Source organism: Neopsephotus bourkii, unplaced genomic scaffold (genome assembly GCF_033783945.1).
Source record: "Neopsephotus bourkii isolate Nb327-2 ecotype Australia unplaced genomic scaffold, CSIRO-AGI_Nbou_v1 NB_933, whole genome shotgun sequence".
In the NCBI taxonomy this organism is placed as follows: Eukaryota; Metazoa; Chordata; class Aves; order Psittaciformes; family Psittacidae; genus Neopsephotus; species Neopsephotus bourkii.
In genome coordinates, this window is record NW_026901427.1 from 349585 (window position 1) to 370786 (window position 21202).

General features: G+C 41.3%; 1 protein-coding gene across 2 annotated transcripts in view; it reads right to left on the minus strand.

Annotated features, from left to right (window-relative positions):
* Window positions 1-11306, minus strand: part of RANBP3L (RAN binding protein 3 like) — a 35889-nt gene extending 24583 nt beyond the window's left edge. For both annotated transcript variants that reach the window (XM_061357960.1, XM_061357961.1), the window contains exons 1-4: window positions 10914-11306; window positions 2153-2211; window positions 1854-1890; window positions 954-1031 (exon numbers count right to left, since the gene is read on the minus strand). In XM_061357960.1, the coding sequence (XP_061213944.1) occupies window positions 954-1031; window positions 1854-1890; window positions 2153-2211; window positions 10914-11157 (418 nt within the window). In that variant the 5' untranslated portion in view covers window positions 11158-11306. The remainder of the gene's footprint in view (window positions 1-953; window positions 1032-1853; window positions 1891-2152; window positions 2212-10913) is intronic.
* Between the last annotated feature and the right edge of the window lie 9896 nt (window positions 11307-21202).

A 21202-nucleotide genomic window follows, 5' to 3' on the forward strand; every position in this document is an offset into this window, starting at 1 on the left:
TGCTAGCTACCAGCTTTCTGAATTAGACTGTTAGGTTATGTGCTGAATTGGAGAGGTACTTGAGACCAAGCGGCACAGCCTGGCCCAGGCACTCTGCTCACGGCTAGTCCACCCTCTAACAGTTGGAGACCACCACTTGGAGAGGTTCAAAACTGAACCAGGAAGTGAGCTATCAGTTAAGCAGCGTGGACAACCAAGAGGTCAAACACTTGTGCTTCCTCTTGTACCTTTATTTTCTGGTATAGGCATACCCTAAAATTTTTACCGTATCTGTGATTTTTTTATTTATGATCTTGGTATAATTTTCAGAGTAAAACAGACTTAGCTTATCTTAAATTTTTGTACCTACAATCAGATGTGTCACAAGACTAGATAAAACAAAGCACAGTGTACACATATTAATGCCTAAATTCAGAAGTAACTTTCTGGTTCCATCCATATGTTAAATAAACACTGTAAATACCAAATGAGTCCTTCTGCTCAGTCGCCTCAATGACCTGTGTGCATTTCATATGGAAGTAATACACAGTCCTTAAAAGGCCTTTCAGATCAGCTGGTGGCTGGATGGAAGGAGGGGCCCTTCTGGAAACTGATTCAGATTTTCAGGAGTTGCCTAGGGAACACTGATCTCTTCCACAAACCAGGAAATCTCATTTCTTTCCAGCCCTCCTCCTTCCTTGACTGTGTTTGTAATTCAAGGAAACAATATAAAATATACAGGTTTTTCACTACTTTATGTAATACCATGTAAGCATAGAAAATTAATATATTTTTATTTAAAAGGGAATTATTTGAAATTACCAGAAAATTGGTATCGGTGTTTTAAGTTTTCATGACTTGCGGTATTCCTACCGTGCTGAAATGTTTCTTAGACAGAAAAATTACTTATCTTCTTTACCAGATGAGAACACAAACTACAGTAATTAGAACATGACTGAAGCTAAACATCATACCTGTGTTAAACTGAGAGTCAGACTTCTGGTGAGTAAAAGATGACGATCTTGCGCGTTTTCTGGAACAACTAATGAAATCTAGAGAAAAGTAGATACACTGTTCTGCAGGGACAGCTTGGGAGGAGATTTCAGCATAATGTTATGATACGGAATTAAAACTTGAATACACTAAATTCTAGGAATGACTTATAGGAACATCTTTAAGGCAGTACCTAAGAGCAAGAGGGCTTTGGAATCTTTCAACACCAGGCACAAAGCCCCAGGGACTCTTCTTTTTCCCTAAGTTCAGGGAACATAAATCAAGCACTGAGAATCAGTTCGTAGCCCACAGGCTCAGAAGACATAAGAATGAGAAGTTACATTATAATGCAGCCTAAGCAAATAGAAAAGGGCAGCTAGGAGCTCATACAGCTGATTAATATACTTGGACACTTTTCAGGGCTTTTGGAGTTTGGCTTTCTTGCAACTATAAGGGTTAAAATGGAAGAATTCTTGAGGTAAGACAGGTACATATAACCATAGAATCACAGAACAGTTAGGGTTGGAAAGATCATCGAATTCCAGCCCCCCCTGCCATAGGCATGGACACCACATGCTAAACCATGTCACTCAAGACTGTCCAACCTGGCCTGGAACATAGCCAGGGATGAAGCATTCAAAACTTCCTTAGGCAACCCATTCTGGTGCCTCACCACCCTCATAGTAAAGAACTTCTTCCTTATATCCAACCATGTATATTGGGACGCAGTAGATGGCTCTAGAACCCACATAGTCTTCACCTACTAACAGGGATTTGTCCTTGCTCATACAAAGTAAGGGTCCAACCACTTATTTCATCAGCAACAGTCAGATCTATGAATAGCCCAGTGTACTATACTGTTTCAAGAAGATGGTTATTACCATTTTCAGCTTTGCAAACTGGGTCTTCTGCAGGCCGCTGGAAAAAAAAATAAGTGTGGAAAGGTCAAGGAGAACAGAACAGCCATTTTCTAGACCGGGACACAAAGTATATCAATCCAATGTACATGCATTAAAAGCAGTCTTGTTTCTTATTTCGACTCTTCCTTACTCCATTCTGAAATCATTTATTACAAGTCTTACCCTAGGCTAAAATCTTTTATTACTGCTAGGATCATTGTCTACAGAATACTAATTTCTCAGCATTTTTTATCAATTATGAAAAAAAAAAAGTTTTTTACCTTCAAAGGACGGCCCTTCCTTTCAAAAACAAATGTTGGCTGGGCAAGCACCAGTCTCTCTGGAAAAGAGATCATTCTTGTTAGTAATTCTGTAATAGCATTTCTCAACCACAGTTCTCTAAGTGCTGAGCAAAAACAAACAGGACTTTATCTTTTTGTTACAAAGGATGAAAATATAAACTTGCAGTAATGTACAGCACAGTCCATAAAAACAAGAAAAGCTGCAGTCTTCAAATCCCAGTGTGATTTTTGCCTAACTAGATGCCACAGGATATGGCCTCATGTTTTTTTACACTACTTTTAGTTAAAAAGAAAAAAAAGTACTTTTAACCTTTACAAACAATGTCTGCTGTCCTCTAAGAATAGGGGTGACCTGCAGCTTTAGTTCTCAGAAAACTGCAAGGACATGAAATGCAAAATTATCCCAAAAGGAAAGCAAGGAAATGCGTTACACTCAGCCTCTCAGATGCTTTCATACTTCCCATTCTTTAGGCTTCAGGTAGGTGAATGCCTCATGTCAGTTAAAATGTGTACGATATATTAACATACCAAGTTCTACAGAACAATTCCTATCTTCAGGGATACTTCTGCATTCCTTAGCTATGTCTAAAACCAACTTTGGATCCATCTTTTGTTTGTGGTTTTTTTTTTATGAAGCATATTTCAGAACACAGTTTCCTGACATCAGATTTTATGCTGATCTAGGGTTCACTACTTCTACATCTTACACTGCTTCTTTGGAAAACTTACTTTGCTAAGAATGAGACCTTCACATGCCTGTACAACTATAATGGACAACTCTGGCTGTCAGTGTAAAAGAAGTTGTTTTCACCAGTACCAGCAATTAATGACACATTCATTACACCAATAAATGACACAATTAAAAACCAAAGAAGCAGATGCAAATAATTTTTTTAGACTACTACATACAGGATTCACCTCATGCTAGCTTGATTTCCATGGGTGATAAGGGCAGACGAGGGTGACTACTGAGCTATATGATTGGCTTTTGGCCAGAGAAATCCCACATTTGATATTTTGTTAACTGACACTTGACAGAGCATTTATCATGTGCACACCATTTTTATAACACTGGCTTCCTGTTACCACCTCAGGTAACAAAACCATCCAAGTGAAAATATATGGATCAACATTTTTATCTTGGTTTGCATAGCTATTTATGACCAAATCACTTTAGCACTGGTATCAATTACATAAAGGCTTGATAACATAAACATAAACCTATCATGGAGGAGTTATAATTACTAAATAAACATATATGAAACAATCACGAAAAAGGCAAATATTGTTAAAATAAATGCTGCACGTATGTAAACGGGCAGGAAGCACTGCTCAATCACACTGATACACAGACACAGCAGTAATAACTAATATAGTTTTGCTGTTGTTGAAGTAATTGTGTATTTATTTGGGCATTATGTGTGGCAAAGGACTGAATTTAGCAAACCTGGCATGCTTTGCAATGAAGGTCTGGTTTGTCCTCAATAGAAAAAGCAGAAAAAAAGTTCACATTTTTTAACTGCAAAGAAAGATACTTCTCTGTCACTGAAAGTTCAAGAAAGTTTCCATAATCCGGTTGAAGCTGCGGTCCATGGCATGGCATGAGATGGAGCAATTCCACTTCTATTCACTAGGGGGAAGTGGCACACATAAACAATAGCATTTCACTGCAGTGTGATTTATTCAATATAATGGGTTTCTTTTCCCTACCTCCTCAAAAAAAAAAAAAAAAAAAAGAAAAGAAAAGAAAACCACCACCGACTTGTATTCTTACTGAATGAAGGAAAAATACAAGAATTAAAGCATGACTACAGAAGGCTTCATGGTCTCCACAGTACCTCTCCAAACTCAGAAGCTAGCAATATTTTTAAAGGTACATTTACTACTCCAAAGCAGGAATTACCAATGACTGAATTGCTGTGAAAAAGGAACTGACTTTCTATCAAAAAGTTAACTTTTGCTGGAGCTAAAAGGCTGTAGGGAATTTTAAGGAATTAGGAAAGTTTGCTACAATTTAAACAACAAAATTCCAGTAATAGTTTAAATCCCAAAAGTTCCTGAAAAAAAAAATGCATAAGTGGCTTATTACCAACAGAAAGATGTAAAGCTAGGGCATAACAGTACCTTAAAAAGATAAATATGAGCATTTTGATATTGCAGTAAATATAAAAGGTATATCATATCAACCACTTTTGAGCCAAAGCTGTCTCTAAATTATGTCAAGAGGTCGCTGATGGTGCCACGGTTATTTATAATTTTTATGGTTCTCTATTGCTTCTACCCAAATCAAGAAACCCTTTTTGTAACTCCTGAAAAGTATTCCATGCAGCTCATTAGCAAAACCTACTCCTCAATCATCCCATTCATAACGGAGTTTTACAACTATATTTGTGTTAACAAATATATTATGTTTCTTGTGCCCCAATTTCCAATTACATTTTAAACTTCTCAGCTATTCAACAAAGTATCTGCAGCTGATCCCAGCAGAAAAAGCAATTCAGAATTACTTGTGAGGGCAACAAGGCCATCAAGGAGTTACCACAATCATGTTTATGTGCTGATTTTAACACTGATGAGCAACTTTGCATTTCTCTCCTTTGGTTTCTGCACTAAGGCTGCGGCTGCCAGGGTGCATGGTTGTGCACAGGGAAACGCAGGGGGAACCCAGGCAGAGCCTGACTATCACAGGGAAGGGGCAGCAGCAGCCAAGGCTGTGTGCTGAAGCCACCCCTCCTGCTCACTGCCAACAGGACACAGACACAGGCTGGCTAGTTCCTGGTTAGGACTGGGCTGCTCCAGCCCTCAGCAGCTTGGTACTTGTGGATGAAAGAGGCTGTTGGAAAAGTTACCAGAAAAACCTGCCAAATGGGCTGTGTCAGGCTGCAGGGCCTGGAATAATCCACCAGCCTCAGCCAAGACTCCAGGCTTAGAACCTGCCTGCCTGACCATGAATAATCACCACAGACTGGGCCTTTCCATGCTACAGGTCCCCTGAAGCTGCTGAGTTAGAAAGATCTTGGCCTAAAGTCTGCTGCATTCGGAGTTCTTCAAAATAAGCCCTTGCCCAGAAGACACATGAGAAAGACACATTCAGTTCCCTTGTTTGAGACCTTATCTGCACAGCCTCCTGTCCTGCGCAGAAGTGCTACCAAACCACAACATGGAAGGCACCCGGGTCTCAGGCCTTCTGTCTGCTCTGCTCACACGGAGCTGGCGTCCCTGCCCCACCGCTCTGCCTAGCACTGTGTATGCAGGCTACTGGCAAGTTACAGTTGTTTGTACACCAGATGGAAACTGCATTTACAAAGCTGTTTTTGAAAGAAAATAAGAGATGGGTTTGGGCAAAAGTAATTGCTGGTTGCTGCCTAAGCCTAGGAAGCACTAGTCCAAATGACATGCCAGAGCAAATGTAAAATGGTTTTTACCAGCTCTCTGCCCCAAAAGCCAGCATTGTCCATGAGGTGCATGGGTCCTTCAGCCTTTCCTGTGATATTCCACTCTTCATGGCTGTTGCTTTTTAAAAAGTTGTACAAGTTTCACAAACATTAAAAAATAAATGGGACACTGGTGGTTTTGAAAATATTAGGGTTCCTATTAGTATTATTGCTCCTATTAGTATTATCTTACCCAGAGGAAATGTAAATGATCTTTAACCTCTGAGGGCTAAGGACACAATAGAGAGGGTATGAGCCCAAATCTCTCTCCAAATTTTCAGGCAGTCTTACGCCTGAAGTCCTATGCCATATGTGGCTGATAAGGCTGTGCCGCTATTCCTCACGAAGCAAAGCAAAACCCCCTCAAATGTTTAAGAAGTTAATACAGGATCTGTGATCTCAACAATTTTTTTTTAATTCTGAATTTTATACAGTTAATTTTTGCATTTTCAGATTGAAAAGAAAATAAATTCCATTGCATCTTCACTATCACCAAGCTTGCCAGAAGTCTGAAAACATTTTAATCCCTATTCATGCCAAACACTTTCACATTTTTGTACCTAAAGTTAGGAACCTACATCTGTAAAAAATAACAGTAGAAGGTTTTGTATCACTCAGGATGACTGCCTCCAGTGAAAGTTCTGAATGTGCATCAAAACTAAAAATCAAACTGACTTTATATATGCATTAAAGTGCTAAAATGCAGGAACCAGAGTTTGACAGCAATTACAGTTCTTTTACATGAATCCTATTTTTCTCCTCCAGTCTTAGCAACGGGTTCCATCCTAGAAAGGAAGTACAGAAACAGATTTTCTCATTCAAATTTGTGTCCTGTTCAGATCACTTTCATTGGTTAGTCATCCCCTTTAGCCAATCACAAAACTGAGTGGATATTTATGGAATTAGGCTCTTTGTGGTGTCAGAGGTATGCAACATCACCCAGATCTTCTAATTTCTGCTCAGTGACTAGCCAATACCTTCCTCACGGACTAGCCAGTCAGTATTGAGGAAAGCTGTAAATACTTTTCCAGTAAATTAACCTAATACCTTATGAAATATAAAGTTATACATGTTACATGGTGTTCTCCTTTCAGCTTTGTATTAGATTTTAAAATTAGGCTTAACTGAAAGCCATATGAAAAACTGTGTTTTCAAATATTTCACCACAGAGTTGGCAATAGGTGTGTCTTACTCTATTTTTCAATTGAGTTCCATTGAACAGTGAGGTGGCAGCACTCTCATGTCTGTGTTGTTTCTCTCAACAATCGCATACTGAGAATTTCTATGAAGGCCTTTTGCCAACCCACTGGATCTTGCCCGACCTTCTACTATTCCAACAACTTTATGTATTATTTGTATAGCTCTTTACAAGTAACTACCAATCCTGCAATCAGTTATTTCAAATTGGCTTACCTACAAAACCGGACCCTCCACACAAAACCTGGAAAAAAAAAACCTCCACCCAGTAGTACATAAGTGCAAACAAAGATGTAACCCTGATAACAAAACCTGTTGTAAAAAATACATTTTTTTCAAAATTCCTTAAATTAAAATATCAACTTGCAGTTTTGGGGGTTTTGTAGCAATCCCTTTTGCACCTCATCAGAAAACTTTTAATTCTAACACAGAAACAACAATTTTTATTTTCCACATTTGTACTGGCTTTGCATGGCAAGGTTCTGGTAGTGCGGGGCTAGAGGTGTGGCTTCTGTGAGAAGGTGCCAGAAGCTTCCTCTATGTCCAACAGAGCCAGCACCAGCCGGCTCCAAGATGGGTGCCACTGGCCAAGACCAAGCCCATCTGTGGCAGTAGTGGCACCTCTGGGAGAACATGTTTAAAAAGGTGGGGGGATGACACCAAAAACCCCCTAAAACCAGCAATTGCAGCTGGAGAGAGGAGTGGGAATATGTGATAAAACAGCTCTGCAGTCACCAAGGTCAGAGCAGAAGGAGGGCAAGAGACACTCCAGGCACCAGAGCAGAGATTCCCCTGCAGCCCATAGTGTAGACCATGGTGAGGCAGGCTGTGCCCCTGCAGCCCATAGTAGAGACCATGGTGAGGCAGGCTGCCGCTGCAGCCCATAGAGGTCCATGGTGAAGTAGTTCTCCACCTGCAGCCTGCACAGCTCCATGGTGGAGCTGGGGGATGCCCAAAGGAGGCTGTGACCCTCTGGGAAGCCTGTGCTAGAGCAGGCTGCTGGCAGGACCCGTGGCCCCATGGTGAGAGAAGACCACGCTGGAGTAGCCTGTTCCTGAAGGACGCACCCCATGGAAGGCACCCACACTGGAGCAGTTTGTGGGAAGGATTCACACTGGAGAAGTCTCCTGAGGGAAGGACCCCACACTGCAGCCAGGGAAGAGTGAGGTGTCCTCAGCTGAAGAAGAAGGAGCTGCAGAGACAATGTGTGATGAACTAATCACAACCCCTATTCTGGGTCCCTTTGATGTGCTATAGCATGAATTTCACTAGCTTTATATATTACTGCTATAATTTGCAAAAATAAAAAGCAGAAACACCTCTGCATTTTGATATTACAACTTAAGATCGCTGTTTCCCAAGTCATAGCACTCAAACCAAATAAAGTTAAGCAATAACAACAAACTCTTTCACCTAACAAACATTGCCATTTTGTTTATTTCACATGCAAATTAGCTCAATGGGAACACGTAACTAGGGAAGATGATGAGAAGGAGATTTACTGTGACTTTAGTTGCTACATCCCCACACCTAGTTTTGCATTACTGAAATACTGAGGAAAAAAGGGAGAGCTTTGCCTCTGCCGTTTATGAATATATGTTGTTTACAGCCATTACTTACCAAAAAAAAACCCCACATTAAGACAAAATATTGTGCCTGGAATTTTGTGGCAGTGTACATGAAGAAAAAGAATGCACCAATGAACTACCACGTAAGTGGAAGACATGGATCCAGAAATTCGTATAGTTCCATTAAAATAAAAAGGAATCATTCTCAGTATGCTAGCTGAAGATCTGGCCATTAACATGTTACCTCAACGAGCATCAGTTAAATTATGTAGGAATAAAACCAATTTTTGTTATGCTGCAAAACCATAGAAAACTACTTACATTTCAGATAATAAAACTGCAGTAACAGGAAGAAAAGAAATAGAAATAGTGAAGAAATGTAGTAAATTAACAAAAATACTTTGCTGTCCAAGCTGGGCCTCATGTTTAAATATTATTTCTGGCTTTTGATACAAAATACAACTGTCAGTATTTCCAGAGATGGACCATTTTCATCTATAAGGAAGCGAAAAAACAGTAAAACCCTCCTGGCTTAGAGCAGGGTTTCCTAAACCTGCAGTAGAACCATGGTTTCTGTTTTATAAATACTCACTGAACTTTGCAACATACAGAGTCAGTTCACAAGCCAAGCAAGAGAGCAGTGAGGCTGCCAGCCAACATCTCAGGTCCCCAGTGACCTCATGACATAAGCCAGGCTTTCCTCTGCCAAAACTTAAGTAAGATGACACAAGCAAAATGGAGATGTCCCAGAACAGTACTTTAGGCACCCAACTTCACAAAATTGACCAACTTTAAGATGTACAGAAAAAGCTTGTAATATTTTGTGCTGCTGATCCTCAGTAAGAGGTCTGTGGAAGTGCCAAGCAGATGAGAACCTGGGTTAAGACTCCTATCTTGCACATTCTTTGTTTTATACATAGTTCATAACCCACATAAATAATTTCACTGTCATCAGTGGCACCAGTTATGACAGCAAGGATTCTTCATCCAGGCACAGTTGTGCAGAATCAGGCCCTAAATTTTTAAGGCAACAGTTACTGTTCTCAATGCTAACAGATTCCAAATACAGTTTTCTTACCAGTGTGGAAAGGATTCTCATACCCAAGCAATTCCATCTACACAGCTCCCACTGTGGGGTTAGAGCATGCCATATGAGATTTATAAGCTCATACACTTTTTTTCAGATATGGAAACTCAGCTGACAGCCTGCAAAAGCGTTTATAAATACAGTGTATGTTACACCCATTCATCTCTGCAGAGTACAGCTCTTGTCTTTTATCTGGACAACACATAAACAAGCATTGAAGCAACAACAACAACAACAACAAACTATCCCAGCATTTCTAACAGAAATGAAACCCAGTTGGCTTTATTTCAAACATGAGAGTGAAGGAAATATTTTGGGAGTCTCATCACTACAATGTAATTCTAGCAGTGAAAATGCCAAAAGTAACTGGGTCACTAGACCAGTGGGACTGTGCCAAAGTATGTAACCAAATTTATTTTATAAACACTGAAACTTCCAACACTGCAGTGCTCCACATATTTAATCTATTGTAAAAGCTTGTAATACCCAACACCCAATGCAAGGGCAATACAACTCATGGGCATATAAAGCTTTTCCCTTTTCAGGGCACTGTACCAACACTAAATTTAATAAATCCCTGCAAAGTAGCACACAAGTAACACTCAGGATTTCTGTGCAGAAATTGAACTGTGATCCAACAACACTCCCACATCCTTAAATCTTAGGCATGTAAATAAATGGGATTATGTGTGCTCAACTGTAAGCACAAACTGAAAGGCTGGTTAACTGATAAATTACCCCAAGCTAATTAAGCTGTATCAGCCACAACATCAGGTTTAGACCTTGAAAGCACATACATCCTCATGCTGTTTCAGGTTCATTCATCAACCTGCGTGGTAAAAAATGGCATCATCTGCAAAATGTCTTTAAAATTAGCATTGTTTCTTTTTACATCCTCTTTAAAAATGTTGCTGTTACAAATTCATGTAAGTCACTCTCAGTTCCTGTTCCTCCTCACTACGAAGATGATGAAGGATCTTGCTATCCAGCTCTTTCATCAGGCACCTCTCTGAGGAGCTAGACTGCGCTTAGTGCTCAGGTGCACAGCGCAGGAATGGCCAGGAAAGCGAGCACTGATCCCAGGTACGGCCAGGAAAGTGAGTGCTGTTCCCATGCCTTGTCAGCGTTTTGGAAAGCTGCAGGAAGTTTGAAGGGCAGAGGAGTCAACACTCTATGAAACGCAGACAGACCACCTTGGGGTGCTCTACAAGTAAAGCCCCAGACATACGCTATCTGGTAGTGTCTTTTCCTCAACTGAAATACAAACTAGATATTCCTGATAGATTACCACTAAAAACTTGCAATAAAGAAACAGCAGTCAGCCAAGCTCTCGTTTTGTATCACCCACAATGCTGTTGCCAACCGGGCACATTCTTTGTGTTTATCCCATTCCCCAGAAACGTCCCTGCAAAGACGCGGGACACATGTGGAAGATACTCGGCCACAAAACCTACCTGTACAGCACTCCTCCTTGGGCTCTAACTCTCCGGGGCAGAGTCTGGGGCCGGGCTGTCCTTGCAGATGCGCAGCGTGGTGCAGAGCCCAGGGGTTACTGGGCAGGTCTCTTCTTCTGGAGAAGTCAGGGTCTGCCTTCGTACCGTGCCTTGATTCGACTGAGAAGTCACAGCCGGCACAGGCGTGCCGCAGATCCGTGTGTATAATATCCCCTTCGCAGGCGGGAATTGGCTGATTTCTCATTGTGGGATCGATCCTTAGAAGTACCTCTACCCATATAGATATGTAATCATATATGCAGATATAAAAGCCGTAGGTGGGGCTAGAACTGGATTTAGTCTTACCCGCTGCTCCTTCGGCCACCGCGCTCAGGCCCCGGCCCCGCGTCGAGCTGGCCCGCCGGAGGGTGACTGAGGCCGCGCTGTCCCAATGGAGCTGCGCTCAGCGAGCGGGGCGAGCCCTTGACGGGGCGGCCGCGGGGAGGGGACACGCAGAGCCCGCGGACTGACATCAGGGGGCGGGCGCGGTGTTACCGCCTGAGGGAGCGCGGGGGCTGGCCGCTCCCGCCCGGCGAAGGCTGAGGGGCCACGCCGCAGACCGCGGCACCGGGGGCCGTGGCCTCTGAAGAGCGGTAATGGAGGGACAGCCCCTTAACCCCACTGTGCTGCTCCCTGACCGGGGTTTCTCCATGAAGAACTTGTGCTTTCCCCTCTAAGGGAAGTGCACATTTCGCTTGGCAGATGTGTCCTTTGATACTGTGCTCGGTGTTGATTTTTCGGGCTTTTTGTTTTCGCAAAGCAGACCAAACAAACAAAAGGAAGGCAGGCAAACGCTAATATCATTCCAGTGCTGACATGAAACAAATGCATTGTCAGCAAAAAAAAAAAAAAAAGTGTTAACATCCCCTCCCTCCTTCCAGATGCACTGAGCAGCGAGTTTATACAGCCCAGCCCGTGCCTTCTGCTGTTCTCTTAAATGATAACAGTCCCAAATTCCTCAGTTCAAGTGGGATCAGTATCAGGCCATTACATTGCAGGCCTGGCGCTGAACTGCCTCTAACCCTAATAGTTCATGACAAAAGGGTGGGATTTTATTAAAATTTCATCAGAACCATATGTCTAGTCTAATCTAGTTTCTTCGCACAGCCAGTATCAGATGTTTCACAGAAACAAAAAGATGCAAGAAGTCCAAGAGCAGGCAGCAGTTTTTGCTCATTAGAGCCCCAGTCAGTGTTAGCATAAACCCTGAAGTGTGCTGTTTTACTCCTGCTACAGAAGGACCATAGAATCATTTTGGTTGGAAACGACCCTTAAGATCATTGAGTTCAACCATTAACCCAACACTGCCAAGTCCACGATGTCCCTAAGTGTCCCACTACACATCTTTAAACACCTCCAGGGATGGCGACTCCACCACTGCGCTGACCAGCCTGTTCCAGTGCTTGACAACCTTTCCATGGATAATTTTTTCCTAGTATCCAATATAAACCTCCCATAGTGCAGCTTGAGGCCATTAACTCTTATCCTATCACTTGTTACTGGGAAGAAGAACCTCCTTTCAGGTAGCTGTAGAGAGCGATAAAGGTCTACCCTGAGCCTCCTTATCTTCAGGCTAAACAACCCCAGTTCCCTCAGCCGTTCTTCATAAAGCTTGTTCTTTAGACCAGCTTTGTTGCCCTTCTCTGGACATGCTGCAACATCTCAATGTCTTTCTTGTAGTGGTGGCCCAAAACTGAACATGGTATTAAAGGCATGGTACCCTCAGCCTTAACTGTTAGTACCAGGTATTTTTGTGAACTCCAATTAAATGTGCAGCCTCTGTCTAAACCTTTCTAAACCCTTGACTTCATGGCTACATTATGTCAGCAAGTTCCACAGTCACTATTGCATGAAGAACTATTTCCCATTTGTGATTTTGAAAATTTTCTGTTAAAGTTGAATAATGTCTTGTTACTGGTATGGGCAGCAGTCCTATTCAGACTGCTGAACACCATTTCATTGTTTTATTACATATTCTATTAAACTTCTGAGGCAAACTGTTCAAAACTTTTCATTCATTATTCCCCTAAGAATTGCTCCTGCTTTGTTTCAGCTCTTGAGCCTCAAATTCCAGAACACCCTTCTTTGGACTGAAGATGCCCACAGTCAAGCTTGTGTAAAACACAGTGGCCCAGAGCTACGACTGATCTCTTCAGAATTATTTTTCATTCTCTTCAACATATTTCCTAAAACCTCAGTGATTTTCAGTCATATTGCCCACTGAACAGAGCTGTTATCACACTGGTTGGGGTAATGCCCAATTCCATTTTTGAGATTAGCAGAGAGCTAATTTAGAATCCCATAACATGTATTTATAAAGGACTTTTCTTCCTTTTTTTCTGCAAGACTGTAATTTGTCATTAGTATTATGTCATTAGTTATAGTATTTGCCATTTTAGTGAGTATTCATTTAATAGAGTGTAAGACTTCCCAACTTCTTTAATGTCTTCTCTCAACTGAATGACTTAAATAATTAATTTGCAAATGCTGCTGCTGGATTGTTGGCACCTTTCCAATTCGTGTGCATTGGAGGCCTTAGTATGAAATCTGTTTTTAATCTCTGCTCAATAAAACTAATGATTCCTTTCTACTTCCCTTCCCTGTTTCTTACATAACTTTTGAGTCCTGTTAATATTTGGTCTGATCCCAAGAATACCTAGTTGTGGGCTAACTTTAGACTTGGAAACATCTGTTTGGTGACAGCAATCATGGCTTCACTAAGAGAAATCATGCCTGACAAATTCAGTGGCCTTCTATGGAAGGGCTGCAGCACCGGTGGGTAAGGGAAGACCAACTGATGTTGTCTGCCTGGACTTGTGCAAAGCATTTGACACTGTCTCACATACATCCTTCTTTCTAAACTGCAAAGGCATAGATAGATCGCTTGCTGGATATGGAACTGCATGGTCACTCTCAAAGAGTTGTGGCCAACTTGAGATCAGTGACAGCTGGTGTTTCTCAGGGGTCAGTATTGGGATCTGTCTGATTTAACAACTTTGTCAGCGACATGGACAGTGGGGTTGATGCACCCTCAGCAAGTTTGCCGATGACACCAAGCTGTGTGGTGCGGTTGACACATGAGAGAAGGGGGCTACCCAGAGGGACCTTGATGCACTTGAGAGGTGGGCCCGTGAGAACCTCATGATGTTTCACAAGGCTAAGTACAAGGTCCTACAGCTGGGTCAGGGCAATCCCAAGCACAGTTACAGGCTGGGTGGAGACTGGATTGTGAGCAGCCCTGAGGAGAAGGACTTGGGGGTGTTGATTGCTGAGAAGCTCAGCATGAGCCGACTTCCGTGTGCACGCATAGCCCAGAAACCAACCATGTGCTGGGCTGCATCAAAGGAAGTGTAACTAGCAGATCAAGGGAGGTGATTCTGCCCCACTGCTCTGCTTTTGTGAGACTCCACCTGCAGTACTACATCCAGCTCTGGGCCCCCAGCATAACAAGGGGGGGCCATGAAGTGAGTCTTAGAGGAATGCCACAAAGATGCATGAGCTCTCTGATCATCGTGAGAGAGTTGGGCTTGTTCAGCCTGGAGAAGAGAAAGTCTCCTCTCTAGGGAGACGTTGTAACAGCCTTCCAATACCTAAAGCGGGGCTACAGGACATCAAGAGAGGGACATTTTACAAGGGCCTGTAGGGATAGGACAAGGGGGAATGGTTTTCAGATGAAAGAGGAAAGATTTAGGCTAAACATTACGAAGAAATTCTGTACTGTGAGGGTGATGAGACATGCACAGGCTGCCCAGGAGCTGTGGCTGCTCCACCCTGGCAGTGTTCAAGGCCAAGCTGAATGGGGCTTTGAGCAACCTGGTCTAGTGGAATGTGTCCTTGCCTGTAGGAGGGGTGTGGAACTCGATGAGCTTTAAGGACCTTTCCAACCTAAACCATTCTGTAAGTCTGATAATATATTTTCTTTTGTGTATTCATACATAGAGATCTACAGATTTCTAGGTACTTAGAGGTTTTAGTTGTGTTTTGCATATATGCATACTGTACTATATAAACTGTGTACTCTGTCTACTACCAGATCAAGATTCTTATGCTTTTGGTGAAAAATCTGAATAATATGGTGAATAAAGACATAAATCAACAGCCCATTTGCACATCAGAAGATGCTGAGTGCTTTCTGTTCTTGTCTGATATGGCTAACACAGCTTAAAAAGAAAGGTGCTATATGTTGAATTGCTAACTTGGTGGAATTGAAAATCTTAATCCTATGGGCCAGTTTTAGAAGGTCAATTCTGGTAAAGGCTGGTGAACTAATTTACCTTCAGTGCAGTTATTTTAAGGGTATCTTTCCTAGTTTTGATCAAGCTTCTGAATTCACCTCGAGTTGCAGTTGTTTACAATTAGGACCTTGTAATTTGACGTTAAAATTACTGTCTTTTAAAAAACTAGTGCAGAAAACTATTTTTACTCTTAAAATAGGGGACTGATACCCCTTCACATTCAAAGATCTATCAAGGTCATGAGAGGACAGCAACAACTTGCAGGAGTGGTACTGAAACCAACCAAATAGCTCTGAACATTCTGTTCTTAGGCTTGTTTTGGGTTCTCTTGTGATCAGCATGTAATCAGCCTTCCCCACTGCAATTTATTATTGTAAACCCCACATAAAATACTGTAAAAGTGTATTTAAACACTGACTGTGCCAAGTAAAATGGAAGTCTGAGTTTAGACATGTGTGACATTAAATGTGTTTATATCAAACATGAGCTTGATCTGTCATCTAAAGCCCTAGTATACGAGAACATTTGGAAAACTTGGAAGAGGTGGATCATGGTCTCAGATTTCTGTTCCAAGTTGAGAGAGTGTTTTCTTCATATATGATATATGTTGGATCACATTAAATTTTTATATTTAGTTCTGAAAAAGCTGAACAATTTAGTGGCTGAATTTACAGACATTTTTCTAACTTCAATTTCACCAGCTTAATTTAGAAACTATGCATTGCTGCAGCTTGGTTGAACTTTTGGCCCTCACTTATTCAAAACAATTACAAATATTAGAATGCATTAGTTGAACTTAGGTGAGTTTGAAATGTTGTAAAACTGCACTAGAAGCAAGATAGACACAGCATTACATTTCATTGTCAGCATTTTGGTTTATATATCTCCAGGTAGTGATCCGCAAGCACCCAGCATATTTCGAGATGTAAAGTATCACAAACTTTGTAGTAGTTTAAAAAAATGCCCAACAAATTTAAATTTTTAAGTTTCTTCCTTAGAATCACAAAAATGACAAACATGCAAACATAAAATTATAAGAACAAATGTGATGAGAAATATTCCAGTTCCTCCCAAACCCAAAGCTCTGTGTATTTCAATTTCATGTTGGTTTTATTTGTGAATTGTTTCCATTGGTTTGATGTGAATTATGCTTTGATACTTTTCACAATGTGAAGAGTTGTAATTAATTTTTTGTCATGCTGTAGCTTTTCTTCTTTACTCAGTAGTACTCAGTTAGGCCAAGTCTTTCAAACACCTACATTTTGTTTGAAAGTGTAGCCGTTATCTATCTCTGTGTTTCACACTCTGATTCTGAATTTCTCATTTCACCATAGCAGAAGAATGCTTTATTTCTTCTACTGATTTTTGTCAGAAAAAAAAAATTGCTAAGGGCCAGGGTCCTTCTTCCTGCCAAATGTAATAGCAGGGGTAAAGAAAGGAGGCAGAGCATCATTGCTACACCTTCCCTGGCATTGCCTGTTGAACTGACATGGAACCTGCAGCCAATTTTGTGTCAGTGGTGGAAGTCATTCCAAAATCAGTGGGTTTGGATAGGCACAAAGCATGCATGATTCTTAATCTGTATTATGAATTATTACTCTCTAGGGATGCCTTTGAAATAAAACTTACATGTTTTATGCCTCAGCTGTGTGACTGTTGAGCACACTGAGTTCAGCCTGCAGAAAACACCAGCCTTGACAGCAACAGAAAGTCTGTAGTGAAACCATCTGCACTGGCTGACAGTCAACAGATAAAGATGTTTGAAATTAATCCCTATGACAAATTTAATAGAAATCTTTGGGATCATTAAATGTCCCTAAATACAACTGCTGACAAAGCAGAGAGTACTATGGGAAGCGTCATATCAGCTTGTCCTGTTCTCAGCTTCGGCATCCATTCCTGGCCAGTGCTGAAGACAGGATGCTGTGGTCTAACCCAGCATCTCCCTTCTCATATAATTGTGTTAATACTGTATTCATTTTTGTTGTAGAACTCCTTCAAATAATAAAATCTTTAATACACCGTGAGTGCAGAACATCATCTGAAAGTGTGAACTAAAAGTAAATAAAAGGCAAAATAATCTGTTAGTAAATGGTAAAGCTCACATATTCTGCTCTTCTGACAAGTCATCTATGAAGATTTAAATTAACCGTTAGCTTCTCCATAAGTAGTTTTTCATCACATCGTGATGAAATTCAGTTTGGACTAAGAGAGATAAAAGTTAAAAGCAGAGAAGTCAGCTGTGTTACTGTTTTAGCTAGGTCACAAGAAAAATTCCTCATTTCTTCAAGCCTCCAAATTGTGCAAAGTCCTTTTATAGACAAAGTAGCTATGTATTGCAGACCAAAGACATTATAATCTAATTATACAACTGAATTTTTTTGAACACTCAGTTCTAACAAACAAAACCAAGTGTTTGCAATTATCGTTCAGTCAAAGTCCTGAAAATGCCTGCATGTGTCCTGCTGTCATTGGCAAGTCTGGCACTCTCCCCTGCAGAGCTGTTTTTCTCATTAAACAGAACGGCCAAGGATAGCACAGATTTTGTGAATTTCGGCATGGTACCCTCACATGACTCCTATTTCTCCAAAGATAACCTCTGAGAGTTCCTTATTTAACATGAATAAAGCAAGCATAATACATTTATTTTAATTTTCAGACATATTAATCACTTGACCAAAAGGCACCTACCCCATGCTCTGAGCAGTCTCCACTAACTACAATTTTAGGAGGGGGTATCATTCTTATCGCACTGTCAGTTGCCTTGCCCCCACCCTGAACAGATACTGTCTATGACGACACCTGCAGCTGTGACATTTCTGTTCTCCACAGATAGCAACAAAAGAATGGACATGAGATTTTCGTAACAGCTGACATCTAGTTTCAAGCAATAAATGATTAAAAAGCAGTTTTCTTAGTACTTTACTCATTGTCCTTTACTAATTTCCCCTAACAGAGAATTTACAGTCTCAGTTTGGCCTAGTGCAGTAGTGCTTTTTATTGATTTTTAACCCCTTCTTTTCTCAGACTAGTTCCAATGCTGTAGTTGAGAGGGGCCTGTGTGCCAGAATTTCTGGCCTGTCTGTTCAGTAAAGCAGCTGAACAAAGGGGAGCTCAAAGGGGAGCTCAGTGAGGTAACTGAGCACACACCTGTTATGCTGAGAGTACTCACAGCATGTTCTCCTTTCACCTGCACCAAAGGCAAAGAATGGGAATGGGAATGAGACATGAAAATGGTAATGGAGCTCATGTGCCTGCCACCTCTAGTTACTGCTTACTCACATGAAGAAAGGTACTGGCTGGATGTTTACAGCAGCCTAAGGGGTGGTAAGTGAGATCTAGCTCCTAACTTGGCCAGAACCACATAGAAGGAAAAGCAAAAGGGAAAAGGCACTGAGCCCTGCTGCATTCAGCACAGCTGCCTGACAAGGGATTAGGAGGAGCTACAAAGCTTGGTGAAGACTGTTGGAAATAGAGAGGGATGTATTTGGCGGTAAATTGCTACTTAAATTTCTCCACAGTATTCCAGAACAAACATGCAGTGCAAAACAAGGGTATTTTTAACAGTCTGGGGCCATGTGTTGTTCTGCCAACCAGCAGCTCAGGCAAATGAAGTGACTTCCCAAGCAGGCTGCTCATTCAGGACATATGCATTCATTTTTTATCCCCAGAGCTGCCAAATCAAACTCATTAAAGACTGAAAGACACCAGCCAGCACAAAATTAACTCTATTTGTTATAGTATCCCCCAAATACTTTTAAGTCCACAAATGGAAGACATTGTAAAAATAAAATGTATTATTACTACTAGTACTATACAAAATTTCGGGAAAGCACTTTATTAAGAGAGTAGATCTTCAATAGATGTACATCTGTGTGAATATGCATGTGCAGTGCTTCCTGTGTACTTACTTGTGAAAGCAATAGAGGCAGTACTGAATATTTATAGAATGTATTTTGCACTAAAGAACTGGGAACTATGTATATATGTGTCAATACAAGTTTGGGTTTTTCTCAGGTTTTAGATCATTGGCTTGGATTTCTTAATTTCTTTTTTTTTCTGTGTCAAAAATTACACATCAAAATCATAGAATAACAGAATGATTCAGATTAGATAGGACCTCAGGGAATCATCTAGTCCAGCCTCCTGCTCAAATCAGAGTGGACAGTGGAATCACTGGGATCAGACCAGATTGCTCAGGTGTTTATTCAGTGGAGTCTTGAAAACCTCTGTGAATAGAGATTCCAAAACTTCTTTGGACAACTTATTATTTTTTCTTTATGTTCAGTAAGATCCTCCCTCTTTCAATTTATGACCACTCTGTTTTGTTCTCTTGCTGTGCACCTGAGAAAAGAGTCTGTTTCCATCTTCTTAATAAGCTCCTCTAAGGTTCTGTAAGGCTGCTACAAGATCCCCTTGACGCTGTTTCTCCAAGCTGAGCAATCCCAATTCCCTCAGCCTGTCATCAGAGGGCAAGGCTCCAGGCACTTGTAAGCCCTGTGCTGAACTTGCTCCAGTTTACCAGCATCTCTCGTATACTGCGGGCCTCAAACTGAATGCAGTATTCTACATGCAGTCTAACAACTACTGAGTAAGGGGCAGTAATCAGACTGCCTATGCCAAACACCTTCTTCTTCATGTGCTATGAATATATAAAATAATGCAGTAGGAAATAATATGTACTATCCAGTGCTTGGTCATCCGTATTTTGTAAAGAAATAAAATTATCTCTTTAGGCTGTGACACCTATTAGCTCATTTTACAGTGTCTTGTAAAACAACCTGCAAGTTTACAAACTGTTTCCTGAGAAGTTCTGTTGTGTTTATGTCATGCTCCTCAGAGCATTTCACAGCTCTTGAGTTGCCATGTGTACTTTCTGGCTGCATACTCATGTCCTGTCTTGACAAAAGCTGGAAAATCACTGTGGCCCCCATGCTTTTTCATAGGATAGGATAGGACAGGATAAATAGTTCAGTTGGAGGGGACCTACAGTGATCATCTAGTCCAACTGCCTGACCACTTAAGGGCTGACCAAAAGTTAAAGCCTGTTGTTAAGGGCATTGTCCAAATGCCTCTTAAACACTGACAGGCTTGGGGCATCAATCACCTCTCTAGGAAGCTTGTTCCAGTGTTTGATCTCCCTCTTAGTAAAGAAATGCTTCCTGGCGTCCAGTCTAAACCTCCCCTGGTGCAGCTTTGAGCCATTCCCTTATGTCCTGTCACTGGGTACCAGGGAGCAGAGCTCAGCGCCTCCCTCTAGATTTCCCCTCCTCAGGAAGCTGCAGGAAGCAAGGAGGTCTCAATGAGTTTGGATCATTAGCAAACCTGCTACTGATGTATTCAACTCCTGCATCCAGATTGGTAAAAATATTGATCAGAACTGGCTCTAGAACTGAGCCCTGAGGAACTTGGCTGCCCAGGCAATAGTTGGACAATTTAACCAAAAGGATGCTGTGAGGGACAGTATCAAAAACCTTACTAAAATCCAGATAAACTATACCTACTACTTTTCTTTCATTGACTAGGCAGGTGACCTTATTGTAGGAGGGTATCAAATTAGTCAAACAGGACTTTTCCCTCTGTGGACCCATGCTGACTATGCCTGATAGTTGCGTTATTCTTTAAAGTTGCCTTTCTTCCCACTCTCTACCTTCTATATGCTCTGTTTCCATACCAAGAAAATCTAAGCAGAGACAGACCTACAGCTGCCTTCAGCACATCCTCTGCACATGCAAGGCACTGCTTTAACACATTTCAAGGGCACCCTGTATGACCTCTAGTCTTCCCACAGTTAGAGCTGTTCACAGTACATTTCCTCACTCTCTGCAAATGCACATATTCCTGCTGCTAGACTTTTAACTGTATATTTTGCCAGATGAAAGCATTCTTTTTTAAATAGGCCTGAGTTAAAATGCCATCTAGACAACCCACTTCAGAGCTGTTATGCCATACATACACTGTCAATGGAAATGTGGAACAGCTGCAGGCTTCCAGTCTCCGGAAAAAAACACTCAA